Here is a 26820-nt window from a genome sequence, read left to right on the forward strand (position 1 = left end):
AAACCACTTGCCCCCGGGTGCTGCTCAGCACCCAGCCTGGGGCCACCGCTGCCCCCTCCCTGCTTATTTTTAGCTCGGGGAGGGCAGGTGAGCGGAGAGGGGCACAGGCAAGGGGAGAAGCTGCTCCGGGAGGCCCCGACCTGGGTTTGGCAGCCGGGATCTGCAGCAGAGCTTGCTGCTGGGCAGCCTTAACCCTTTGCGTCAGGGCTGGGGCTCTGCAGCCTCAGCCAGGAAACCTGAGCTGTACCAGGCCAGGGCCCCAGCGAGGGGGAGGCCAGGGCCTGTCGGGGCTGCTGTGAGGCTGCAGCATGTGGCAGGGGGGGAAAAAAAGAAAAAAAAAAGTTATTTTCGCTGTGTGTGGCTGTGGGCTCCTCAGTGTTGCGTGGGTGCTGGGATGCTCGGGTCCCACCTCGGCGGCACGGGGCTGCACTCCCCACAAAAACGCAACGGGGGAAGCGTAGGCCCTGTGGTCACCGGCACCGCGCTGCGATTGTGTTCGACTGCGTGCGGGCAGCGCTGGATGGAGCTGGGGTGCCTCAGGTCGGGCAGCACGGCACACGCGTGGGCTTGGGGAGCCTGTCTCCTCTGCCAGGCGCAGGCTGGGGACAGCTGTGCGGGGCAGGAGATAGTGCCACAGCAGCGAGCGTGGGCCACGCGTCTGGCCAGCGCGCTGTCGGGAGCAGTGGGACACGCCAGGCAGCCCCACGGTTCCTGGGTCTGGGGATGGCGGAGCAGAGGGAAAGGACTTCTCCATTTCCATCTCGGTAGAGCTGTGAATTTCCCTCTATAAATAGTTGCTGTGGAGACTGGAGCTGCAGCAGGTTAACAGAGCTGCTGCCAGGGAGGCTGAGGGACGCAAGGAGAGGCCAGCAGTAAAGTGAATCCACCGCAGCTGTCCTAGATCTCCTGCTATCCCAAAGCCAAGGTTGTTCCCAGAAGCAGTGCTGTGATCCGATACCCTGGCCCGCTCCTCACCATGTCCATCCAGCAATGCAGAAAAGTTTGGTCTGCTCAAGGACACCCCTCCCGGGCAGCGCAAACTAAAAGGAGAGCAGGACCAGCTGGTATCTCACTTTGGGGAGCTCCAGAATGAGACAGATGACGACCGGAGCGCCGTGTCCTGCCTGCTGCACGGTAAGTCTGCTCGGAGCCCCATGCGCCGCCGGGGCTGCTCTTACGCTGCATGTTGTGACTTCGCAGGGATGCTGCGCTCAGCAAGGGCTTGCCAGGTCTGTGTTTGTGCAGAAGATGGAGGTGTGCGTTGCTCTGGTGAGCTCTGTGACTCCAGAGGTGCGTGGCTGGGTGGTGGGCAGCTCCTTACGCCCCTCCGTGCAGGTCAGGTGGAGCCCCCAGGCTGGCATGAAGCAGTGCTCCCTGCCCGTGGCTCTCGCATGCCAGGCAGGACCAGTATGGTTTAGGGGTGAAGTTCTGTGACCTGGTTCAAGCTTGCAGCAAACCAGTAGGTTCTGCACAATGTAGCTTTGAATGACAAAACCAAAGTAACAGTTGCTTTTAACGTAAAGACATCAAGCGATGAAGGACTTTAAAGCATTGATCGTCGAAAAGTACCTTTGCTCTCCTACAGCAAGTTGCATAGCAACGCTCCCTGTCCTTCGCCGGTGCACCCATCCGCCTCGGGTGGATGGAGGTGAAGTCTCGCACGCCTAAGGACAGACTCGCCTCACCGCCGCAGCAAGGAGGACACCAGGGCGCAGTGAGCTGCCCAAAAAGCTCCCTCAGCCCTAGTGCTAGGATGCATTTTACACTTTGAGTCTGTCTTTGGGTCCTGCTTTCCCACCAAAATCTCCTGTAACTGTAACAATCCACCTAGGGAAGACGCTGTTGAACTCCCATCTTCACACAATCTGGAGTTTTCCTTTGGCAGCTGAGTGGTGAGCAACACCACAAAATGTTGAGGGCTGCCCCCAGCTCTCAGCTCAGCCCCTGCTGTCCCAGTGACGGGAGTGAGGGGGGCCTGGGCAGCATGTGGTGGTGCAGGAGCTGGCGAGGTCACTGATACGCTCAGACTGTGCACAAATAAGGAAAATTTTTATTTCTCCGTTTCATAGCTAAGATGTTAGTAAGTATTTTGTAAAGAGTGACAATACAGACATGCATCATCCTGGAGGTTTATGCCTAAAGGAAGCTGATTCTGAACGGGGTGAATGCCACGATTAGAGTGTAAAAATACAAGGGGGGGGAGGATTTTGAGCTCCTTTCAGGCTGCTGTATGGGCTGGGGTGAACGGAGCAATGCTGGCTCTAGCAATTTGGGTTGTCCCTGACAGGATCAGAGTCTCAACCCCAGTCTGACCCTGAATCAGAGCCGTGCTGGGAGCCTGCTGGGTGCCTAAAGGCAGGCTGCGGCTCTGGCTGCTGTGCTGGGAGAGGAGCATCCACGTGGAAAGAAACTTTAGTCTTTTGAGGAAATCACACCTCTGTCTCAGCACCTGGGAGATGTTACTGTCCCAGAACAACTCCCTGTCACGTGGCTCCAACCACCCCCGCCAGCCCACTGTATTTCTGAAAATCCTCTGGTGCAGACAAGCTCTCAGCTTTAGCGATCTGATTTGAAGGATTTAAAGGTCAATATTTCTACCTGTGCTAATGTTCTGCAGGGATTATTATCACCTGTCACGAGCTCTGGCAATGCCTGTGAGCCTGAAGCTTCAGCCCTACAGCAAGTGACATTTCCAAATTATGAAAGGCTGGGTCGGGAGTACCCCAGTTACGGCAGCTGACATCTGTATTTCCATTAGCATTAGGGTTCTGGGTGGCTATTTCAGGTGACCGGTGCTGAAGCCAATTCTACACCGGTGCTGCGGGCGGGGGGACAGCAGTTGCATCAGTCTGTCTGCGCAGCCTGGGTGTTTGTACCTCGGGCTGTCACAGTAACGAACCCTGGGAACAGCCTCCCCCTCCATCACAGCCTCTCGCTAGGCCGTCACGGGACAGTCAGTGATAAACCCGTGCTCCGGCCCAGGAATGGGCTGCAGACAGATGTGCAGCACACAAGTTCTGCTTCGCGCCCATCTGGAGCACAAGGCTCCTCCTGCCAGTGAAAGCCCAGACGCGTCCCTTCCTCAGCCGGGCCGGCGATGGGGAGGATGGCTGCGGCCGCAGGAGGGGATCCCGCAGTCCCCACTAAGCCCCTGAAAATCCACACTGGGCACAGGGAAACCTGAGACTCCCACCTGGCCCTGGCCTGGCCACACACCACCGGGATCCCTGCCCAGCCTGCCAGCTTTCCTTCTCTGAACTCTTAAAATAATCCCTGCCTTCGTGAATTGCCAAAAGCATTTGTAACAGCCTGGCTCCAGCAGCTGATGAAGCCGATGGGAAAGAAGGGAGAGAGCAGAGGTAGAAGAGATCAATGTGCGCAGCATGCAGCAAAGGTACGGCTGCCCTGCAGCTCTCCAACTCTCTTTAAAGCAGTAAAGTGCTGAAGATCGCACCGCCCGTGCCCCACGACCCGGTTCCCCACTGCCTCCATCCCCTCGTGCCAGGATCTGCTGGGCCATGGAGGAGCAGCTGCAGGAGGAGATGCCGGCAGCCCAGCGCACAGGTCAGTCCTTGGGTGTGCAGCTCCAGAGCTGAGATCGTGCCAGGCTCTTCCCAGGCCAGAGGAGGCCTCCGGGACCTGTCCGGCTGTTCCTCCAGGATGATGGCTGTCTTCAGCTGCTCTTTCAGTCTAAAAGCATTTAGAGATGTCGCTAATGTCTCTTGGCAATGGTCCCTGCAGGAGGCCACCACCCTGCGCGGGAAGGAGATGTGTTCAACTCGCAATACCAGGCTCTGTGCAAGCTGGGCTGCGGCGCCTTTGCCACCGTCTGGCTGTGCCAGGACATGAGGTGAGGGGCTGACCGGCATTTGGGGAAGGGGTGGCTGATCTCCTGGGCAGGACTGGCCCCTCTCACAGGAGCAGCAGAGCTTATCAGCATCCCCTGAGCACAGAGCAAACACGTCAGCGAGACTGGTGGGGTGCAGTGAGCAGAGCTGGTGCCTGGAAACCACAGAGCATAAACGAGGTGGGATCAGCCCTTGCTCTGCATTTGCCCTTCTCGTTTAGACCCTGCAGCAGGGCAGATCAGCCCTGCTCTGCCTTTTTCTCTCCAGTGCCTCGCCAGTCCCTGGGGCAGCTGCGCTGCCACCACCGGCAGCATCATCAGGAGGGATGCCCACATGCCTGGTGCGCTGCAGACCGAGGGCAAGGCTGCTGGCAGGAGGGCAGCACCTTCCCTGCGCAGCCCAGGGCTGGGTGACTGGGAGACGGGGAGGTGCTGCTGGTTAAGGCCACTCTGGAACGCGTTGGCTGGCAGCTGTGATTCACTTCCCAGGAGGAAGAAACACGTAGCTGTGAAGGTCCTGAAAAGCAGGGAAGGCTTTGCTGAGGCTGCCCAGGACGAGGTCGCTCTCCTCCGCTGCGTATGTATATTCTGGGGCTCTGCACTTCGCTCTGCGTGGACGGCCACCGAGTTCAGGTCTGAGTGTCAGCCTCAGCATCCCTTCTCCCTCCAGGTCGCAGTCTGAGGAGCTGGGTGGGGGACAGGAAACAAACAAACAAACAAAACCTTAGGTAATCACCTCAGCTCAGTGCTGGCCTCTGAAACAGGCACCTTCTCCTTCCTCCTGTCACACTGGGACATGCTGGCTGTGTCCCACTTGCCCTGTCAGCCCCTTTCTTTCAGCTGAGACCAAAATCCAGTAAACAGGAGGAACCTGCAGAAAGATGAGGCAGATAATCGACAGAAAAAGGTGGCAATGTTCTTAAGCACGAGGTGGGAGTGTGCCCACTGTATTTGTGTCATTCCCAGCTCAGAGGGCATTGCTCTATCACAACACTGATCCTGAAGTAAAAGGAAATATCTGAAAAAAAAAAAAGCAAGATGTAGCAAAAACATAATAAACCTCTGCAGTCAGAAAGCTTTCTCCTGCTTTTGCTAATTGCTGTGGTAATTAGGTGCCTGTATCTGGGTCTCAGCTTGTTGCCTTTGAGGGTGGCTTGACCTGCTAGTTCTGGAAAGCTCGTGGTTACAATTCTTCGAGTTTGCCTAAATACAAAGTTACATCAGCTTTAGAAGAGGAAAAGCCATTAAAATTTTGCATTTCAAATTACTCTGAGGCCTTTTGCTAACAGGTTTGAGAAAGGTTTAGTTCACATCTGTAACTCTGCAGGCCCCTTCCACAGGGACGTGAGCCAGACACAGTGATGCAAGAGGAAGCAGCAAGTGGCACTAATTTAACGTCATCAGAGGGCTGCTTTTGTACACATCAGCACAAGCCTGCGTTTAGACCGAGCCTTACCCTTGATTTATTATGAATTCTCTCTGAAGGACACACCTTCCTTCCAGCAGCATGCAGCTGGTTCCCAGGGCTGTTCCCAGCGGCACTGGGTGGTCGGTGCCTGCGGAGCTGCCGGGAGAGGCGGCCCAGTCTCCCCTGCTTCCAGGGCTGTTCACCCCTGTCGTGCCAGCACGAACCTCCTGGGGCTGGCGCAGGCGGATCCGGCAGCTGCACAACACACCAAACCAGAATCCCAACCGTTATGGCTGCGAAGAGGGAAGAAAAAAAAAAAAAAGTATGAATTGCTGTACCAGGATGAGTGCTTTGCAAGAGCAAACTCCCAAAACACCTGGGCACGCAGGCGGCCAGGGCTGGGGCAAGCGCTGGGGTACCGCAGCACCCGTGCTCGGGCAGGCCGGGCATTGGCCCAGCCCAGCACCCTGCGCCAGCTGCAGACACACAGACGGGTGCGAGGACAAGCTACACACAGGGTGCTGCTCCCACTGAACGCTCCCCAGCCTGCAGCAGTCTCCAGCTGGCTGTTTCTTGGGCAGTGGGCAGTAATTCTCAGTGGATTTACTTTCAAGAGACCTGCTTTCCTGTGAGCCCATGCGGGCTTCAGCACCCGCAGCCCCCTGTGACAAGAACTGCCAATTACCCATGCGCTGTGTGAAGGACCATCTCCTCTGCTTTGTTTTTGAACCTCACAAGTGCTAAGTTTTATGTCCCATGGTTCTTGTACCAAAGACCTATGTTCACCCACTCCACATCTTGCAGATCTCTGCAGTACTTGCCCCCAGCCAACCTTTTTTCAGCCCAAAGCAGCCCGCTTTGCTGGGTTTCTCCAGACATGGAAGCCGCTCTCCACCCCAGTAGGACAGGCACCCTTCCAGCTGCCGAAGACAACCACAAGGTCTCTGCCTCTCTGCAACCCCTTGCGAGAAATTGCTGAAGGGAAGGTGTGGGTTTTAAAAGGCGATGTCTCAGCCTCCTGCTCTCAGCCAGGGAGGGACAGGGCCATCCCCGCTCTGAGGACAAGGAGCAGAGGCTGCAGAAGGGCAAAGGACATGGACAGCCATTGCTGCTGGGAGCAGGGAGCTGCGGCCTTGGGGGAATCCCCTTCCAGCACAAGCAGGAGAAATGTCTGGGCCTGCATGGGACGGAATAAGCAGTGGGAAGCGTGGTAGACACTATTAGCAGGATCGTTTTGAGTTATTTGGAGACTGTGAGGGTGATGGTCCCACCTGGTCAAGAGCTAGACAACATACAGAAACTCATTCCTTGGTAAATGACTTGTGTGTTTGGAGCCTGGTTTTCCTGATGCTGTTTTCATGGGATTTGTCAGGAATTGCCAACTCCTGGAAGAGAAAGTCTGTAGAATGAGATAAAACAGGTGCAAGATGTCCTTGTGCATATATATGTCTCTAATTGCAGCTCTCTTGGAATCCCCCCCCCCCCCAGGTGAGCAGTATGAAGAAGAAGGACCAGGCAGGAGAAAACATTGTCTGTTTGTTGGACGACTTCAGAATGATTGGAGAAAACGGCTTCCATATCCTTCTGCTAGAATGCTGCAGCTCTGGGTCAGCAAAGCCTGGGCTTGCCTCGGAGAGTTGCAGGACAGTATAAAACCGAGTGCTGTGCTCCCAGGAGGATGAGCAGGGCAGTAGCTGGACGTGGGGCACGTGGAGGTGGCTGGAGGGGAGAAGCTGGAAAAGGAGATATTTGGCTTCTCTGGTGAAGGGCAAAAGGCTGGTGGTAGCACCTTCTCTCTGTTAGTGAATCCCTGACTCTTTGCCACATGCGTGCTTGGTATTTGAGGCGCTGGGTCCTTCCCTGCGATGTCTGATGAGTAACTACGCAGCCCAGGGACTGCCTTTGCCTTTTGTGAAAAAATCTTTACAGCAGGTGAGAACTTAGCTGGAGCTGGGTGAGGGCACCAATGGACTGTTGGCTGGGGGACGTGCCATAGTCTTCATCCCGGGGTCATCTGCCACAAACTCCATAATTGCATCCGCAAAGAAAGGGACAACAGAGTGAGTGCCCAAGGCATGCATTTTTTTTTCTAAGGAAAACAATGACCATTTCTTTTGGGTGTAAGGAGAGAAAATGTTAATTACAATGCAGACGGGGAAGTCATCACATTCCCATGAATGCAGGGGGACTCTGCGTTACTGCTCAAGCCCTGCAGTCTCATCGGGTCTGGGAAAGCTTCAGGGCCACCTGCAGACCTGCACTGGGAATTCAGGGGTGGCACTTGTGTTCCCATCATCCCATAATCATCGAATGGCCCTGAGAAGTCCCCTCTGGCAGCAGTGACACACTGCTGGCACTTGCCTCAGCATCCAGCCCCGTAGCACCGCCAGGTCCGGCAGCTTTCTGCACCGCACCAGCAAAGGCTGCTCGAGGTCTCCCTCAGCGCCGACGTCTTCCCAGGGCTTTCTAAATTGCTGGTTCAGTTGGCTGGTACTCAGCCCGTGTTGAGGTTTTCCTGCTCCGAGCCAACTCTTCATTCAGCCCCTGGAGGGATGTGGTGTGCCAATCAAACAGATCCTGAAAACTGAGATTCTTATGTGTTGGCTGGGAACAGCTAAGGAACGGGAAACCCGAGCAAGGCCTCAGAATAGTTAAAATTACATTTTGCCTTTCATGCTGAGATTTCTCAGAAGTCTGCACACATGCCAAGATGAAGATTTGCTACCCCGATCACTGTGCCCTTCTAGGGACACTAAGAAAGAAAACCGCTTCCTCCTTCATCCTGTTTTCTGGAATAGCTTCTTCTTCCTCTAAAGAAACTCCACTAACACCTGAATAAGTTACACAAAAATGTGGTGGCATTAACCTCTGTGCCCCATTCACACCCAAGCCTTTTGCTTGATCGATTTCCTCATCTGCTTTAATTGTAAAACCTCGGAATCTTTCTTCCCCCGTCAGATCAGCACCGGGGCAGTATTTACTTCTGATTCATTCCACTTCAGCTCCTTAAATCTTTCCCCGTGTTTCGCAGTTACCATTTAAGGCTGGTATTTCCCTGGGGCTGGTGTTCATCCCAGAATAGAATTTGATAACACAGAGAATATTCGCCAGCCCTTTATGATTGACCAGAGTGTTTAAAAAACAAATGTGACTCTCCCAGTAGCCTTTTCGCTGTTATTGATTTCTGATGGCGACTGCTTCTCTCTGGCAGCCCTTGTTTATCTCCCCGCTGCGACAGGCCAGACTCTCCCTGCTCCACCATAAGTCGTTCTTTCCCTACATGGCTCTCCTGCACTGCCCTTAACTCCTCCCTGCACGCACTCCTGGTCTGTCCCTCCTCCAGTCCCGGTTATGCTGCACATCCGTTTCTTTCCTTGTGCGATGGGACGCCCTCCCGTGCCATGTCACTCTGTAACAGCCCCCAACTTCCATGTGAGTGACAATCAGCAGAAGGCACGGTGGTCCAATGACATAACAGCCATAAGAACAGGAGTGTTTTTTCAGGAGAAAGCCCAGCTTTGTGATCGTAACGCTCCTCGTAGCCCTGCCCTCTTTCCATCTCCCCGGGCTTGCCCATCCATGCTGATATCTGTGGATTTTCCCTCTGCCGTCTGCTGGGTGTCACCCCCACCTCCCCCAAACAGCCCCTTCCTTCCCCGCAGGGCTCCCCAGGCCCCTTTTGCTCGGCGTCCTGGGTATGTGGGGCTCCGGCGCCCACACCTTCCTTCCCCGTTGTGTGATGAAACCCCTCGTGCCTGCTGCCACAGGGCCACCCCAGCCAATGTCACCGCTCTGCTGGCTGCACCTCCAGCTTCGTACGGGGCACGCCCTACACAGAAGCAAGTTCCTGCAGACGGATCTCATCAGTGCCCCCTTTCTCCAACACCAGAACGTCCACAGCTTGCACATCTACTGTGCCTGGCTGCTGCGACAGCACGGGTAGCGGCTGGGGCAGGGGAGGCGGTGGGACGCTCGCCTCGCTGAGGTGACGCTGCCTGTTCGCCCAGGTGCTGGCCGGGCTGCACTTCCTGCACAAGCGCTGCCGCATCATCCACGCAGACATCAAACCGGAGAACGTCTTGCTGTGTGGACGTAACAAAAGCTTCCAAAGGCTTCTGCCTGATCTGCTTGACTGCGGCCAGAGCACGGATTTGAGACTAAAGGAAGCAGGTGAGCACTCCAGGTTTTTTTTTAACGAGAAAATGGACTTAGGTGTTTATTGCCAGGAGGAAAACAGAGAGGCAGCAGGTACAGATATCTCGGGAAAAGTTCTCACCTCCTGCAACAGCCACACAAAACAGTACAGCCAGCTCATGCTGCTGAGAGGCCTCTCCTGACTCTGCTCAATACCAACATCAGGCTGAGCAGCTACAAGCCACTCAGGGCACCTACAGAAACGTGGTCTTGCAGGTGGGTTTGTGTGGAGGACACCTAGAGATCACAGTCGCCCGTTAACAGCCCCACCACGACTTTGGCGCTCATTCTTACGGCTTTAGCTACAGGACAGTTCCCTTGTGTCTGGGGTTTCAGCCACTGAAACCTTTACATACTTCATCAAAAAGCTGTGACACTTCTGCTCTTTATTTCCCCTTCTTCTGAGGTTTGTGGGGACTTGTACGTACCGCTAATCTTCAAGGCCTTTTGAGACATAATTTATTTGCAGAGAATGGTGTGACTATCGAATAAGAATTTGGGCTGGGGAGTTTCTCCAGAGCTCATCTCCCAGCAATGAGATCCCTTCTATTTTCCTCGCACAATGTTCTCCCGTGAGCATTTCTCCCATGACGGCGCTGTTTTGTCTCTCAAACTCTGGGGCAATCAGGGAATGCTAAATTAGTGACCAAGTCTTTCGCTTGGAGCAGAGAAGCACAATATTAGGCATAGAGCGACAGCTGTAAACCAGAAATTACCCTTTTCCGGAGTCATATGAAAATGTAAGCTCTACGCTGCTTGCCAAGCAGGCCGTGTCCACGGTCCGCCACAGCCAGGACTGCTGGCGGCTACGGAGGCTTTGCAGATGGTTTGTGTCTGACTAGTGCTGGTAGGATGTGCTCTCCTCTGGGCCCACAGTAATTTAACCTCGGGGCCAGAGGAACCTTGCAGCAGGACGGGAGCACGTGGTCACACTGCTCCACTCCAAGCTACTGTCCTCCCAGGCATCCTCTTAGATTTTGACTGGATACCAGGTCATCTTTTGTGTTCCCTCACCATCAGAGGGGGCATTTTATTGATAATGAAAAGCTTTTCAGGACCTTCTAGGCTGAAAAACTTTTAAAGGCCTCTCCTGTGTAAGTGATGAATAGCTGTTGGTTTGGAAAGACCTGATTTCTCTCTGTCCTGTCCATCTAGGAGGGGATCTTGGCAATCGATTGGAAGAATCTGATTTAATGGGCATAGAAGTGAAAATTGCAGATCTGGGGAGCGCATGCTGGACAGTGAGTCTGCTCTGAGTCTCAGTCGCGTGACGATGCAGGATGCTGTGTACTTCTTTCCATCCCACCCTGCACATCTGTCCTTTTACAGCTGAGTAGCTCTTTCAGCGTGCTGAAGAGGTGCTGATTTTGGGGGGTGTTCTATTCAGCACTCCCAGCTCATAGCTGGGCCTGGTCCTACTCTAGACAATATCAGTTTTGGACGTTTCTTCAGCTTGCAGTTAGTCCCTGCAATTAGAAACTCAAAACTGTGTTCGGTGTGAGATGTTGGGAGATAATTCACCCTGGTGTCAGCGGGGCTGAGAATGTGCCTGCCGTACCCCGCGCGGAGTTTAGTGCACGTATTCGGTTCTGCCCCGCAGGGTCCTCCTCGCTGCGCGGGAAGCTCGCACCCACAAGCATTGCCATTGCTGGTTTACGGGCGCTAACCAACGGGAGTTTGTTTCTGTTTCAGTACAAGCCTTTTTCCAAGGAGATACAGACCCAGCCGTACCGTGCCCTGGAAGTGCTTCTCGGATTAGACTACGGCACTCCTGCGGATATCTGGAGCACGGGCTGCCTGGTAGGACAGGGGACAACGCCGCGCGTGCATGGGAGGTGACAGACACTGACAGTGTGACACAGCGTGTCCCCGGCACCCACTGAAACCGGCTCTGCAGGGAGCAAGAATTCCTTGCTGAGAAGGAGAAAGCAGCTGTCTGCACTGATTCACTTTGGACTGAAAGTATGCTGCTGATAAAACTCACTCCTCGTTAGTTTAAACGACGAGGCAATCCACACTCCATGTATGTTAACTCATAGACTTGACTGAATCAGGCACACACTGCTTTCCAAAGGTGCTGTTTCACGTGGTATGGACCAACGCAGTGCGAATATTTCCAGATTTCCGGATCAGTTTTGTGCGATAGGAAGGGAAACTGGTACTATCAGAGTTAATGGGGAAATAAAGCTCCAGGTCACCCACTGAATTAACAGTGCTCCTCCATTTCTAGGCATTTGAAATGGCAACTGGGGAGCGCCTGTTTGATCCTCAGCCTGGGAAATATTTCTCCAGAGACGATGGTAGGACTCCATCAGTTTTATTTATTTCACTGACAGAAATGTCACAATCTTTGTATCTACATCTGTTTTCTCTCCCTCTGTATAGATCACGTCGCTCGGATTATTGAGCTGCTGGGAAGAATTCCTCCTCAAATTGCTTTCTCCTGGAACAAGTCAACAAAATTTTTCAGCAGGCCAGGTAAGAATTGGAGCAAGGAAATTTACTCTAAAAAACACTGCAGATCTCTGACACACTCCTACTCAGCTCACACAGTTTTCACCTCCAAAATTATATGACACAACACAGCCTACAAGCAGAGACAAAGAGAAGTGATTTCATAAAGAGCAGGAACACTCCCTGCCCTGCCTACCTTTGCAATCCATGAGCATTCCAGGGATGAATGCAAAATCCTGAAAAATTATCACAGCAAACACCCGATGGGGAAAACATTTCCATTCTTTCTCCTTTGGATTTGGAGTGAATGGAAATATGGAAACAGCTGCATGGCAGGAAGGCTGAAAAGAGCATGTAACACTGGATTTCACCCATTCACTGTCAGAGAACAATGATGATCAGGAACGGGACACTCATATCCTTCCATCCTTCCAACGTGGATGCTATATTTAGCCTTCTGACCCAACTCTAACGTGTCTTCTTTTTTTTTTTCATTCTCCCCAATTCCTTTCCCTTTGACTCAATAGGCCTGAAATCCTTGTCTTTGACTTCAAGGTATCACATGACTCCATCCTTCCGCAATTTAGTTTTCTTTCTCTGCTTTCACACTCACCAGCCACGCAGCCTCAGCCTACCCACAGTTCACTTCATGCCGAGTGCTAGTCCCATGCTGTAGTTCAGCAAGCACCTCCCTGCACATTCACACCCTTTCCTCACCCCTATTCCTTCTACGTTGCTCAAAAGAAATGAGTCAAAACGAGTTCTTGTTCTATATTCATTCTCTGTGGGAACCAAACTGGCCTGACCACACATGCCTAACCTGAATCACTACACCACATACTCCTAGGGACAAGGACAGCTTCTCAGTGAGCAGTGGCATTTTTCTGGGCCCCACAGAGCTAGTAGGCACACAAAAAAATTTAAATATTAGTGTCTTGTGAGCTCTGGCACTGAAATGGCCTGATGCATTCTGGTTTGCAGAGGGAACAAGCAGCAATGGCTTTGGCAGGGCTGTTCTGGGAACACTTCATTCCCTCTTGGCACAGTCTCATCAAAGAAGTGCTTGGGAAGGGCGCGACACCAAATACTAGCTTGGAAAAATGATTTCTGAGAAAAAAAAACCGAGAGCCACAGCTGCAAGTAGCAGTGCAGGTGCAGCTTACAGGGAGGAAGACTGAGGCAAGGGAAGGGCTCCTTCAGGCTGCTGTGGCCGAGCTGTAGGTGAGGAGCGGCAGCCGCTCAGTCTCGCAAGCGTAACGAAGGCGCTGTGCTCACGCTGTTTTTGCCAGGCGCTCTTCTGCGGATCTCCAGGCTCTGCCCCCGCAGCCTCCACGCCACCCTGGCCGACAGACACAAATGGACAACGCACCAGGTCACCCCCTTCGCCAGCTTCCTGCTGCCCGCGCTGCAGTACGCGCCCGACCGCCGCGCCACGGCCGCTCAGTGCCTGCACCACGCGTGGCTCAGCGCCCCGTGACCGGCCCCGCCGCGGCCAGCCGGGCCCGCCATCCCAGGGGAGACCGGGGGGGTACGGCGGGCGGGGCGGGCCCGGCCGGGCCGCCATGGCGCTGCGCACAAGATGGCGGCGGGGCCGGGCCGGGCCGGGCCGTCCCGTCCCTCGGGCGCCGGCGGCTGCTCAGCCCCCGCGGTGCGCGGCACAGCCTCTGCCGAGCGACCCCGGGAGCGGCTCGGCGGCCTCTGCGCGGCCTCTGCCCCGCAGCTCCTCCCGCACTCGGGCTCCGTGCGCCTGCCTTAAACGTCCCTTTAGTTCGCGTAGGCCGCACGCAGCGTTAATTGGAAGCAGTAATTAGCGTCCCACGGTCTCGCAGTCTGTCAGGCTGTTTAAGCCCGGGGGGGGGGTGGGAGGCCAAGAGCAGGGAGCGCCGTTCCCTGCCCGCTCCCCGGCCGGTAGCTCCGCAGCCACATCCCGCAGAGACGCGGGGAAGAGCCCGCTGCCGCAGGCTCCCTCCAGCCCGGCTCCGCGGGGCTCGGCCCCTCCTCCCCGCCGCCCCTCCTTCCCGCCGAGAGGCCGCTCCCCGCTGTCCGCGCCCGCCGCCCTTTGTTTGGGGCTCCAGAGAACCAGACAGCGCGGGGCTGCACCGGGCGCTGGCCCCGCTCCCCGCTGGCCCCGGCCTGCCGGGCGGCGCAGAGAGCGGCAGTCCCACCGCCTCCTGCTCCCCCGCCGCCACAGGAAGGCTCGCCGGGCGGCCGGGGAAAGCAGCCCCCGGGGCGGAGCAGCTCCGTAGCACGGCACCCGCGAGGCCTGAAGCGGGAACACGGGTGGCTGCGGACGCCCACCCCCCGCCGCAGGACCCCGGCCCAGCCACCCACCTCCCCCCGCCGCGCGGACGTGCCGAGCGGCAGGCCCCGCTCCCGCACCGCCGCGCATGCGCCCCGCGTCCCCTTTCCTCCCCCTCCAACTCCCGCCCTCGCGCACGCGCGGCGCAGCGGCGGCTGCCGCCCAGGAATCCCGGCCGCCCGCGCCGCCCCTTCTTTCTGCCACGTGTCCCGACGCGGGAGTTACCCCGCGGAGAGCGGCGCCTCGGCCGGGGGCGGTGACCGGCCCCGCCGGCCCCGCCCCTCGGCACGTAGCGCGGCTCGGCCGGCAGCCACTGTCGCAGCCCGCCCGGCTGCACCGCGTCGACGCTGGCGGCCCCCCGTCTCCTCGCCGACTGGCAGCTCCGCGCGCCAATGGGACGCCACGACCGTGGGGCGAGCGGCGGGGCGGACGAGCGGCTCCCAATGAGGCAGGAGCGCGGGCGGGGCAGGGCGGCGAAGCCACCAATGGCAAGCCTGGCTGGGTGGGGCGTTGGCAGCGGCGGGCGTCCCGGCGGGGTGGGGTGTAGCGCCGTGGCAGCCAACGGGGAGCGGGAGTGGGCGTGTCCGGGGCGCCCCTGGCGCCGGCGCCGGGGATCCCCGTGCGCCCAGTGCCGTTTCCGCCCGGCCTGGGGAGAAGCCGCCGCTACTGCTGCTAGGGGGAGGGGCTGGCGCCGCGGCCGCCGCCGAGGGCTCGCTCCCGCCGGCTGCCCAGGAAACGCCGTGGCGCTGAGCCGGGCCTAGTGCCGCGCGGGGGCCCGGGGAACGGGCCGGCCAGGTAGGCGCAGGCGGGCGGGGACCGGCTGTGCCCCGTGGCGGGAGGGAATGCCGGGGCGGGAGGGCGGCCGCGGGAAGCTCCCGGTGCGGGTCGCAGCCCGGCGCTCTGCCGTGTCTCGCCTCGGAGGTCCGGGCGTCCGGGCCCTGCCGTGGCGGTGGGGCAGGCAGCCTGGGAGGCCCGGTCTGACCCGACCCGACCCGACCCGACCCGGCGGGGGAGGCCTGGCCCGGCAGCGCGGGCCATCATGGCGGTCCCGGTGGTGCGCGCCCGCCCGCGGCGGCCGGCTGGGGCCGGTGGTGGCAGGGCCGGGGCTGAGGCTGGGGCCGGGCCCAGCCGCGGGGCTTTGTCGGTGGAGGTGAGCGCCAGGGAAGCCCCGCTGTAGGCTGGCCTCCTCCGCTCCCCGCTTCCCTCCCCGCCTTATTGTCCCGAGGGGCCTCGGGGGTCGTTGTCCGTCTCGGGGCAGCCTCCTCCGGGGCCGCCGCTGCCTGCCCCCGCCGCCGCTGCCCGCCCCGAGCCACCGGGCCTCGGGGGAGGCGGCGTTTGACCTGCATTTTCTGCTTTCTCATGGTGCCCGTGTGGGCGTCTTCCCCCTTTAACCCCCCGCTCCCGGCCCGCCCGCCGCCGGGGGCTGCAGCGCGGACTCTCCTTGCGTTCCCCCGTCCGTCACGCGTGGCCGCTGCGGGGGTGGCTTCGCCGCCCCGCTCCGACCCCCTGCCGCCTTCTTTCCGACGACACCGGGCAAGGTCACTGTCGCCCGGCGGCTCGTCCTTGGGGTGCCGGTGACCGGAGTTCACCGCCGGGTCGGGCGGGGAAGCGGCGGCGGGCAGGGCCCCGCCGTCCCCGGGGCGGGGGAAGGGAGGGAGGCGAGGTGCGAAGCCGCGTGTGTCCCCGTGGAAGCAGGGAAATGGGGATCACAGCTGCTTCCCGGCCCTGTGCCCGCGTTCCTCTGCCAGAAACTAAGGTCTCCTGGGTGGGCTTTTTATTTTGGGAGGGGTCTGTAGAGGGCACAGGGTGCTGCAGGGCTGCAGTGGCTCTGGCCATGATGTAATGGGAGCGTTGCAGGGCAAGGGGCCGGGGGGGAAAAGGCCTCTCCTGTGTGAAGGATGCAGCTGGATCTCAAAGAACATGCTGTTGGTGTCCAGTGGTGTGCCAGTACATAGTGGATTTCAGATGGTTGGCCCCCACTCTGACTGGGTGTTACTGCCAGCACCTAAACCCAGAAAAGGAATTTCCTATTCCTTCGGTAGAAGTAGGAGAATTCCCTTTTCACTTGGATAGGAAATACTAGGATTTTTTTTCTTCTTCTTCTTGTGGTTGACCCAGGAAGTCATCTTGTCGCCAGCCTTCTGGGGTTTTTTTTGCTCTAGAGGTGCAGGGAGGAGGGTGCTGCTTTGCTCTGGATCCTGTGGGTAAGCGTTGAAGGCAGTGACAGCAGCTGCTGTTGGCTCTGGAGCTCTGGTTGCTATGAGAGAAGCTTCAGTAGACTTGGCTGCTATCTCCAGGGAAGGACAGCAGAGCAGCCTCCATTAGTGTAGTGGTGGGGAGATGGCTGGCTCACGCTCAGCAAAGGGCTTTACTTTTTTGGGCTGTTTCCACAGGTTCAAAGTGGAAGCAGGGGTGTGTTTTGATCCAGTGGGACAAAAAACTGCAAGGTGGGTTTTGTCGCTGTTCTTAAGTTAATGGAATTGTGTTAAAGTGTGGGCTGGCAACCTCGAGTTACCCTTTCCAGGTATTTTGGTTCGGATGAAAAGTAGGACAGCGAGAATTGATATGATCTTCCTGTTAAGTGAAGGCTGCAGTCGTGTCTCTTTTGAACTCCAGTCTCCTTTCCAGCCAGTAACAGAGCCAGATGCTTTTCTTATTGTTTGTATGTCTCCTTCCTCCCCTTCCATCGCCTGGGCCCCACTTGCCTTATTGACTGGAATTTCTGCTGTGTGCAGTGGGTGTGTGCAGCAGACACCAGCCTGCTAGTGCTGAGGAGGGATTTTCCATTCACAGACCAGGGAACAGTCAAAATAAAGGCCCGGCTCAACTTTGGGACTGCAAACAGAAAGCAGAGAGAGGAGTTTCCCTCTGCTGCAGAGCAAAATTTATCCTCTGCGCTTCTTACACACTTTTGTGTCAAAATGTATAAAAAATGCTGCTCTGCTGTGGAACGGGGAGGTGAAACTCCTTTGAATAATGGGGAAGATTCCTGGCTTTTGGTTGACTCAAATGCTTGATGAGGGAACAGTTTGCAGGAGGCCATTTTTGACGTGACTCTGTATTGTGGAATCTGCCAGCCTCTATCCACACTCTGTCTACTTGACTGCAATAGCTTCCTTTTTTTTTTTTTTTTTTTTAAGGAAGAATGAGTGCCTTTCTTATCTGCTTAACTAACCATTTGGCACTGGCTGCTGTCTGTATGATACTGTTGTCGAGTTGGAGCTATCAGCATACTCCAGTGCATTTGTTAAAGATGAAACTGTTAGTTGAGGTATGCACTGTGGGAAATACATTAGCATTAGAAAACAACTGCCATCTTTGGAAACGAACACCTCTAATGGGGAGCCCCTTGCTCTGGCCTGAGTTACCAAACTCAGAATTACTGTGAGCTTGAAGCAAAAATTCCAGGACCAGAATAATGTGAGAGAGATTAAAATATGCCCTTAAATCCGCTTGACTGGCAGTGATCATGTGGTAGATGCCAAACTCCAAGTAGCTTTTATATTTCAGGATCTGTAGCACCCAAATTGTTTCACAAGGTGGGGTGAGCAACTTTTAACCTACCTAAAACACGTTCATCACTGGGGCTGAATGCGGTATCTGCTGCGCAGCGTGGAGTGACGTGACAGTGGTAACGAATTTAGGATTCTGTGAGTGTGAAAACTAGCTCCTTGGTTTAATAAAATACAGCAAGTGATCTTCATAGCCCCTTAGTCTCTGTTTACAGTCTCTCTGTAGGTTACGATGGGGAATTAGTGCACTGGCTCGCATCCTGTTGGATAACTGGCACCGCTTTGACAAGGCCCTGGCTTTTCATTTTACTGTCATATCCCAAGTGACCTGAAAGTAATATTCCTTAGCTAATGCTGTCTGCGATTTCACCACCCTAGGTGAGGCGGTGAAATCCCACATACGTTTTATTCCTTTTTTAGAAAGAGGACTCAGTTACAGCTAGATCTTCTTTTGAAAAGTAGTAGGCCAAAGTTGAAAAAACCCATAGGAAAGAGATGGCATTGAACTGGCATCTCAGAATGTGCAAAAGTTTATGTTCTTTTTCTGAGGGGGAAGGGGTGGGGGGAGAATCTGACAACAACTGATGATTTAAATTTTCCAGATGTTCCCTGAAGTAAAAAAAAAAAAAACCAACAAAAAACTAATTCAGACTTCCAAGTGTGAAGCATGCAAGGGAGAACTAAATGTGTGATGTTCCAGCCATGCAATTTATTAGTTTGACTGGTCTATTCTTTCTCCCATTTTGAATGATCAGACTTTTACAATCTTGTTTTTAATGATATGATGAGATAAAAAAGTTTCTATCTGTTGTGGCAATAGTAGAACAAACATAAAAAGTGAAAATTCAAAAATCGTTGTTCTCCTGGCAATATCACTGTATTACAGATGCACATTTGTGTTCTTACTCTGATGCTGCTTGTGTAACTCTGAAATCTTGCCAGTGAAATCTTGTGCTATGTGCAGTATATAAGAAAGGTTGCAGTAGGCAAAGTTGTTTGGTTTTTTTTATGTATACAAGATGTAGTAGCGGTACTTGAGTTGAAAGCGTTAAATGTGTAGCATGTGAGATATTAAGTCTCAGTTGCCCCTGTGAAACTTAAGCTGCTATTTGATTTTAAAATAAAGACTTTGTTGCATTTTACTTGTCTATTTAGGTTTTTTTCCTCTTCCAAATTAAAATAAAAATAGCTGTGGATATTAAAGCTGTTACAGATTCTACAGCCAGTCTTTGGCTTCCATGACTTACTTGTGGTAAGAGTCAGTGCACAGTAAGTTTGCACTTATATTGTTAGAGGCAGTTTTGTGTAAATCTGGCTTAGCCTAAACCTTTTGCTTATTTTGATCATGGAAAAAGCCCCAGACTGTAATGCAGCAAGAGTTCAACATCTTGAAACTGTGTGAGCTGAGGGATTTTTCCCACTTTTTTCTTAATTCTTTATTGAAGTTGGTGGGGCTTTCTTGGTTTGGTGGGGTTTTTTTTCCTTCTTTTTTTTTTTTTTTTTTTTCCTCCACAGGATTTGCTATTTTGGTGGCAATTTTCCAGTATTCCTGCAGCAAATCAACCGAGCGGTGGCCCCTGTCCCTGCTGAGCAGGGAGAATGTGCAGTGCTCCTGGCCTCCCTGCTGAGCTCACGCAGGGGTGGGACTTGCTAAGCTGCTGAAATCGCAGCTAATGCGCACTGAGCATGCTGAGAAACAGTTTTTCAACTGCTCCTAGTTTAATTTTTTTTCTCTTCTATAATTAGTAAAGATGCTCTTTGTCTCAGAAGATGATCTGCGCGACAAATCAGGAGATTCTTGTTCATCATCCTCCTTCCCTCCAGCCCAAGCTAGTGGTGAAGTATTATTTTCCTTTAACAAAAATAGCTAAAGGGATTTTTCCCTCACTTCAGCTGATGAGTCTGAACTTGAAAAGCTGTAGCCCAAAAGAAGAGATCTGCAGCGAATAATAGCCTTAATGCTAGGTTTTGTTGCCACAAGCCCTATAGGAGCGTCAATATTGTTGTTTAAATTGTAAATCTGAAACTTTCTGATCCCTAAACCTAATTTACATGCTTAAACAGTAGAACAAACTAATTATAATTTTAAATAATAAATTTGAGAAAGAAAAGCTGTTTTGGTGAGTCTTATTTTCCTCCTACCAAACACACACAAACCCCGGTTATTCTAAAGAGCAATATGGGAAATATTCAGAAAAGTGTACTTATGTACTCAGACTTCAAGGTGGAAAAATGTGGGAGGACTTGTCAGCAGTTTGAGTGGCAAGCTTTTAGTGAGCAGGAGAAGTAATTCTTTTGTGGTCAGGAATCTAATAGTCCCACATTCACCAAACATGAAGAAAAAAAGGGGGAACGAAGAGGGAGGAACATAGAAGAGTGGCATTGAGAAATAGTCAGGAATTTGGCTTTTAGAGTGAAGTTTAGAAGTGGTCTGTTGTTTATGCTAAAGTTTAATCCTTATAAACTTGATAACGTAGACAGGTCTTGCATTCCTCCCTGAGGGTCACGGAAAGGCTAAGTTTAGCAAAGGGGAGGTATCCCAAGCAGTCAGATCTATGCAATTTTGAAAGCAGCAAACTTTTTTTTGCTTATTCATCCTGTTCTAAGCTTTTTTCACTTATAAGCTCACAAACTCTTTCACTTACACTCACATTTGAGACAGAATGTGAGTTAGTTTTAAAACCAAGATGCTTAAGCCCTAAAATATTTCAAAGTAATTTCATAGCAGAAAGGTCATGGTGCTTTTGATGTGTTCATATTTAGAACGTGATTACAATTGCAGTCATACACATTGACAAGAAGATACTGTCTGGATTTTGTAGCTGCTCATTTAGTGACTCAGGCTTATTCCTGTTGTCCTTAGGAGCTTGTACCAGGGTTTTCTTCTGCAGCCTTGTTGATTTACAGGACAAAACTTTTTCAGCGACCATGCCAGCAGTCCAGAAAAAAGCTTGAAGTTCTGATACTGAGAAGAATCCTCTTGACTTTGAAGTGAGCGGTTTAAAATGCAAGTCCTTGATAGTGAAGGCGTGTGGGACCCCGCCATCAGACTTTTTAACAGAACATGCCTGCTGCTGATGATTCAGTAAAGGAAGAAAAAAAGAAAGTCAGGATGCAGCTTGGAGTTTTAGTTTGCTCGTGTGAGATAATGCAGACTCTTGGTTTTGCATAGAGTTTTAATCATGAAAATAAGAGACCAGAGGATTTTGGAGGACTGTGTTGCATGGAAATATTTGGATAAGGAAGCCCATGTAAAATAGCGTTGCTCAGACTGGAGGAGGAAAAGAGCAGCTTTTTTTCTGGGAGCAGAACATGGGAGCTGCAGAGGTGATGGCTGTAGGAGGATGGGACTGGGAAGACTGAGACTTCTCATTTTGGCCTTATTTCCCAGCTGTGCCTCTGCCCAAATTACATCTTTCTGGCAATGCTCTCAGTCACTTTCTAAGACTGGTACCCCTTCAGGATGCCAGTCTGGAAGCTGCTCCCGAGGAACAATTCTCAAATGTTTTCATTGGAGAGGGTGAGGAGGTGAGAACATATCCTTGCTTGTAGGCAGGAAAGAATACACTGGGAAAAGTTTGAGAACCAGTGATTTAGGAAACTGAAGTGCCCTTGGGGTTCAGCGTGGAGCCCTTAAAATAGCTAACATGTCTCAACCTGAGTTGCAGTATCAATTTATAGATACTTGGAAGAATATGTGAGCCTTTTGCATTCATGTGGCCTTTAACTAAAGACACTAAAACAAATTGTTTCCTGTGTTTTGGTGGCATTAGGTTGGAATAACTTATAATCATGCTACAGGAATGCTTTCAGTAATGTGGCTGTAGATTAACTTTTGCCACAGCAAAGATCTGGAAGCTTCCTGTATAAATATAGCTAAAGTGAACCTTTGAAGAAAAGATGACTGCTTGATCAAGTGAAGTAGGCTCTGCTTGACTACAGAGAAGACTGGCTTTCTGATTCAAAGTTCTTTTGCAGTTTCATGAATTTCAAGGATGTTGGGGTTCAAGATGGCCTGGAGGTTAACAGGGAACAGGAATACTTGTAGGGTGAAAGTCAGGTTCTGAGCTTGCCACAAACTCGCTTTGTTGTGCAGTTCTTCTAATATATACCTCAGGGTTTGCTTGTATATGGAAATGTGTGTGTTAAACTGGAGTGGGTGTTTGTGACATAGTGTATATTCTTTGCACAACTTCCTGCAGGTTTTTGGTGCACACTGGTGAGACGGTTCTGTGGGAATTCAGGTTGACCTGAGATGGTGCTGCCACAGTCCTGCTCTCCCTCCCACTTTTGGCTCTGTTCTGGCACCTGCCTGCCCCGGTAGTGAACTGCTCAGGAAGGCTACCATGACAAAAACAAGTGATTTCATTTTTGGATGTAAGAGTTTTCTGCTGGCTTCTGCCTGAACCGCTCAGCTGTGGGGTCAGGTTAGCACCAGTGCAGAAAGGGATGGGGAGGCTGCACTGAAGCTGTGCCAGCTGAAGTCAGCTTGAAACTATGGCAGAACTGCACCCTGCGAGTGAGGTTACTCCGGGTGAAGTTACACGAGACAGCTGAGTACATCCAACAGCTCTGCTGCTGAATGGGGGAAGTTTTGCTCCCCCTTCCTCTCCCACCCAACGGGGAGTTCTGCCTTTTCTGCTTGTCAGCTCTGGTTCTTGCTGGATCCCTCTTCTGAACTGCTTCAGCTTGCTAACCCAGCAGAAAGCTATGTTGGGGTTATTTTGTGTTTTGGTTTTTGCTGGATTATTTTTTTGCCAAGATAGTGAACTGAATTGGCTCACCAAGAGATTTGACAAGAATCCAGAGCTTTCAGAGAATAAATAGGGGAGAGCATAAGGGTGGAAGCACAGAGGATGTGGTGGGGACTGGAGAAGGGGAGCAGAGTCTCTGCCTTTCCGTGGCAGTGTGCAGTGTGGCCAGCTCGGGCTGTCCTCCGTAACTTCACAGTCCTTTTAAAGGAGAGTGAGCTACCATCCACTGCGTGGTGAGCAGTCTGTGAAACACTGCGGGTTTGTGCCCTTGGTTGCTGTGTATGGAGTGCTTTCTTTACAGGAACCTTTAGTTCCCCACTTGAAAATTGGTAGTGTAGTCTTTCCTTTGCTCGGGAAGCTGGTCAGATGTGAGTTGTAATGTAGACTTGGTCTGTGGTGGTGGAATGGTGTTATAACTGACAGATGCTGCTTAACTGTTTCAAAATCGTGAATTCTTGTAGGTGTACTTTTGCAGAAAGTAAATACAGCAGAGAGATGAAGTGATGTCTCATTTTGGAAGATGGCAAAATGTTAATTAGTGTACAATTATTACAAATTTCTGTAAATAGATGTACCACGCAATATTCCTTATCATTTTTTTTTTTTTTTTTTTAGCCTGGTAATTAGAAAGTCTTCATTTTGTATTTACTTGCTTGTCATTATGACTTGTGAGATATCCAGGCATGCAGAAAATTATGAATTACTGAGGATACATTGTTAATCAAACTGTAAAAAATGTAGTAGTAAAAAAACATAACATGAATTCCGTCTGGCTTTACTGAAAATGTTGAGATACATGAATGCAACTGGAACAAGGCAAACATTTAATTCAGGCAAGGCCAGATGCAGCAGAAACTTAAATCCTATTTCTTTAATATGGAAAACTTGGTTATGATAGCATATATTTGAAACAGAGCAATTGTCTGTTTACTGCAAGTCCCAATACGTGCTGCTCCTCTGCTCATTGCCAGTTGAGGCTTTTAGTTTCGTACCTGGTGAGGCTGTTTGGTCTAGTAGAACTTGAGGCAGCATTTGGCTATTGAATTTGGCTATTTGAGTTTGAATAGTTATTTACATGTTAGCATGTCGTGACATTTCCAAATCCATATTACTGCACAAAAACTTTATGTTGAGCATGAGCAGTATGTCTCATAAGCAAGACATCTCATCTCTTGTAAGGGTATTTTAATGCAAATCTTCACAGATAGCCCCTAATCAATCACCTTGCAATACAGGAACTAAGCAGGTTGTATTTGCTGTGTTATGCTTCACGGCTGATAGCAGTTGTTCTGACTTTGCGGTGTGGTAGCGGAGTACCTAGGTGAGCAGCAGGGTGACATATGTAGGTAGAGTTCCCGTGTACGTCACCGGAGCAGTTGTGTCCATTCCCACCCATGCCCCCAACCCACAGTTGGGACGCATCCTTTATCTGACAGTGGCTGGGCAGAAGGTGGAAAGTTGTACTAAGTAATAGACCTTGTATTTTGGGGTGTTACACCCCAAACCTGTCTCTTTAGATAAGTGTCTTGTGAGTAGGAAGATCTCTGCTGAGGTTAAAACTACAGCTTGTGAGATGTGTGAAGGAAATACCTTACTGCTGCCCACGACCGTCCTGTTTGGAAAGGCTGTTCTTGGGTGCTCTGCCTGAGGTGGGAGGCACTTGGATGACAAAGTCCCAAGCTGATGGCATCCTCTACACACCTATGGAAATCACCATTAGCACTGCTGGAAGAATGGTGCTTGTTACCTTTCCAGCTTAGCTCCTGAAACACTTGGAGCATGGTGTGGGTTAGTCAGAGAAATTCCAGAAGCTGAGCACAGAAGTGCTTGGATCTGGTGGCACAAGTCCACCATTTGGTGGATTCTCTTCAGCCACTGTGGGTTCAGAGTATCCTTTAGGAAAAGTTCATGTACAGCATTTGTAAGAAGATGAAAAAGTCACAAGCTGGGAGAAGACTTTCCCCACAGATTGTCAGAGAATGTAAGAGTGAAATTAATGTGTCACAGTTCCTATTTCCTGCTCCTGTATTTCTAAGTCTTATGTACACAGATAGAAGTAATAAATTAATAAAGAATAAAGCGCTAGCATATTCTAAAAACAAGACTATACATTGAAACCTGCAGTCATTAGGCCTTTCTTGGGCATAGCTTGGGACCATCAGCTTGAAACTGCTTAACAGTGAAATCCTGTGCCTGGAAATTCCTTCTTCTCTTTAAACCATGTCACACAGCAGAGATGGATGGGAGTCATTTAGGAGCAGACTGTTCTTGCGAGCAAAGTTTGTAGCTTTCTGTTGCTCTTCCAGTGTCAGAGTTTAAGGCGTCACTCCTTTTTCTGAGTGATAGTGAAGTAGGCTGTTCCCATGAGAGTCACTGTGTTGGGGCAACATTTGCCAGGAATTCTGGTATTTTCAGTTTTACATGAAGAGAAGGTTGTGAGGGAGGAAATAAATGGCCTTGACACATTTTTTTAAAGATGATGGAAACTTTTCAGCATTTTGTAAAACAAAATTACCTAAGTTGTTAAGAAAGGCGGTTGTTACTGAAATGGTATGTGGGTTTAAGATGTAAAAATTCATCTTGAACAATGGGACTTGCTATGGAGTTTTGTGAGAAGGTTTAATTTAGCTCAGGTTAAAATCTCTCTGGTTAAGTGGATCATCCCTGGTTTTTTGGAGGCTGCTGCTTCTCACTTGGGATGCTTGTGTGGGTCCTTAGCCTGTACTGACTGTGAATGAAACAAGTGAAATGGCCACAATGATTTAAATTATTTTCAGGTGTTTTTTTTCCCCACCTGAAAGTTCAAGATGGAATTCTGCCACGGCAGTTTGTCCCCACTCCTGTTCTGGTTAAATCTATTTATTTATTTATCTCTAGCTATCCAGTGTATGGCTCAAAAGACTGTGTGTGACATCTCAGAAGTAGTATTTTGATTTTACTGATAGGAAAATTAAGGCATAAAAAAAAAGGATTAGCTTGCATAGGACATCTTATAGGCAGCATGGAGGTAAAACTTTTTTGTTGTTGTTGTTTTTGGTTTGTTTTTTTTTTTTTACTCCTGGTTTAGCAGTGCAAATTGCCTCTCAGACTTTTTTAGGTAGCTATCTCACCCACGCCAATCCTCACCTCTTCCCACATGTCCATATTCTGTAGTGCTTCTGTATATACCTTTCATTCTTTTCAGTAACGCAACCGGCAGTTTAATACTGATGTTAATAGGTGTGGTGTGGAGTACATTGTGCAGTGGATGCAGACGAAAAAATCTCCTGTATGAGTTGTTGATGGGGAAGCCTGGTAGTATGAGCCAGGGTATTTCTTGTGCGTGTTTTCACCAGCATTGCAATGCTGCAAGATAGTGTGGGTTAAGAACAATGTTGCTACTGATTTGTACCATCAGGACTGATAAACTATGTGAAGGGGCCTTTAGAGTGTCTTGGCAAACAGTGTTTGGATGCTTAGTGCACACAAAGTCTATCTGCATTATTCAGGAAGATAATTCCTGTCTGTGCTGTTTTCCTCCTGTGTTGAGATCATTCTGCTATCTGACTGTTACCCAGCTGAGGTCTTGATAGTTCTCAGTTTTTCCATAATGACAAAATCAAATTATCCCAACAATGACTGGTGCATGTGAAATTCCTCTCGGTTAAAGCATGTTGCCCTGAATATTTTCTGACTATTTATTTTTTTCTTGTGAGAATTCAGCATCTTGTGTTTGAAAGGGAAAGGAGAAAAGCAGATTAGGAAACACTGATGTTTAAGGTACAGGGAGGAGCATGTAGCTTGCTTCTAGAACATAATCTGTCCAGCTGTGACTTAGTCATCTTCAGTCTTACATAAAATGCATCCAATCTGAATAGTTGAGCATCTCCCTCCTGAATGCGGCAAACCAGCATCTTTTATGCTTACGTGAAGCTGTAACAGGCACTAGCCATCTTCTTAGGAGTGCCTTCATACTTGTGAACCTGCAGCATCCATCATGCTGTCAAGCCTCATTTACTCCTGTGATGGGATTTTTTTTTTTTTATTCTGTTCCACAAATTTTCCAAGTTTAAAGAGGTTCCTTGCTGTTGGCAGGGAATACAGCACTGATGATCCCAGATAGCAGAGCAGAGTATGTAATGTGAGAACAAGAGTGACTCTCCTGAGTCAGACTGAAGGTTTTGTTTGTCTCTGACAGGGCCAAAAATTGATGCTTAGGGAGGAATGTAAGGTGAGAGGATCACAGGATCTTGGCTGACATCTCTAATTTCAGCATAGTAGTTCATACTGTTACATTAAATCCAGCCCTGCTCTCAGTCGCTTTGATTTCACACAGCTATTCTTTAAGGAAAGGGTGATAACTTTGACTAATA

General features: G+C 51.4%; 3 protein-coding genes across 7 annotated transcripts in view; all 3 read left to right on the forward strand.

Moving 5' to 3' along the window:
- Positions 1 to 1074: 1074 nt before the first annotated feature.
- On the forward strand, positions 1075 to 11288 carry LOC104477694 (SRSF protein kinase 3-like). The gene is made up of 9 exons (XM_086755872.1): positions 1075 to 1134; positions 3435 to 3564; positions 3742 to 3850; positions 4337 to 4424; positions 6744 to 6862; positions 8287 to 8302; positions 9263 to 9425; positions 10605 to 10690; positions 11142 to 11288. The coding sequence occupies exons 2-9, from the start codon at positions 3519 to 3521 to the stop codon at positions 11286 to 11288; spliced, it is 774 nt and encodes a 257-aa protein (XP_086611998.1). The 5' UTR covers positions 1075 to 1134; positions 3435 to 3518.
- On the forward strand, positions 9656 to 13718 carry LOC147599541 (SRSF protein kinase 3-like). Its single transcript, XM_086755935.1, has 3 exons — positions 9656 to 11749; positions 11835 to 11927; positions 13193 to 13718. The coding sequence occupies exons 1-3, from the start codon at positions 11689 to 11691 to the stop codon at positions 13378 to 13380; spliced, it is 342 nt and encodes a 113-aa protein (XP_086612061.1). The 5' UTR covers positions 9656 to 11688; the 3' UTR covers positions 13381 to 13718.
- Positions 13719 to 14858: 1140 nt separating this feature from the next.
- SETD5 (SET domain containing 5) overlaps positions 14859 to 26820 on the forward strand; it is a 68456-nt gene continuing 56494 nt past the window's right edge. For 4 of the 5 annotated variants that reach the window (XR_015259605.1, XM_086755931.1, XM_086755932.1 and 1 more), the window contains exon 1: positions 14859 to 14997. The gene's annotated coding sequence lies outside the window, so the exon portion shown is untranslated. The remainder of the gene's footprint in view (positions 14998 to 26820) is intronic. The other variant, XM_086755933.1, reaches the window with a different exon arrangement.

This window comes from Chlamydotis macqueenii, chromosome 10 (genome assembly GCF_036417535.1).
Source record: "Chlamydotis macqueenii isolate bChlMac1 chromosome 10, bChlMac1.mat, whole genome shotgun sequence".
Classification (NCBI taxonomy): domain Eukaryota; kingdom Metazoa; phylum Chordata; class Aves; order Otidiformes; family Otididae; genus Chlamydotis; species Chlamydotis macqueenii.

Excerpts from the sequence above, each read along its gene's own strand:
- LOC147599541 (XM_086755935.1), top strand. The coding sequence starts at position 11,689 with ATGGCAACTGGGGAGCGCCTGTTTGATCCTCAGCCTGGGAAATATTTC. Across the intron at positions 11,750-11,834 it reads ATATTTCTCCAGAGACGATG|ATCACGTCGCTCGGATTATT; the intron begins GTAGGACTCCAT and ends CCCTCTGTATAG. Across the intron at positions 11,928-13,192 it reads AAAATTTTTCAGCAGGCCAG|GCGCTCTTCTGCGGATCTCC; the intron begins GTAAGAATTGGA and ends TGTTTTTGCCAG.
- LOC104477694 (XM_086755872.1), top strand. The coding sequence starts at position 3,519 with ATGGAGGAGCAGCTGCAGGAGGAGATGCCGGCAGCCCAGCGCACAG. Across the intron at positions 3,565-3,741 it reads GCCGGCAGCCCAGCGCACAG|GAGGCCACCACCCTGCGCGG; the intron begins GTCAGTCCTTGG and ends TGGTCCCTGCAG. Across the intron at positions 10,691-11,141 it reads TGGGGAGCGCATGCTGGACA|TACAAGCCTTTTTCCAAGGA; the intron begins GTGAGTCTGCTC and ends TTTCTGTTTCAG.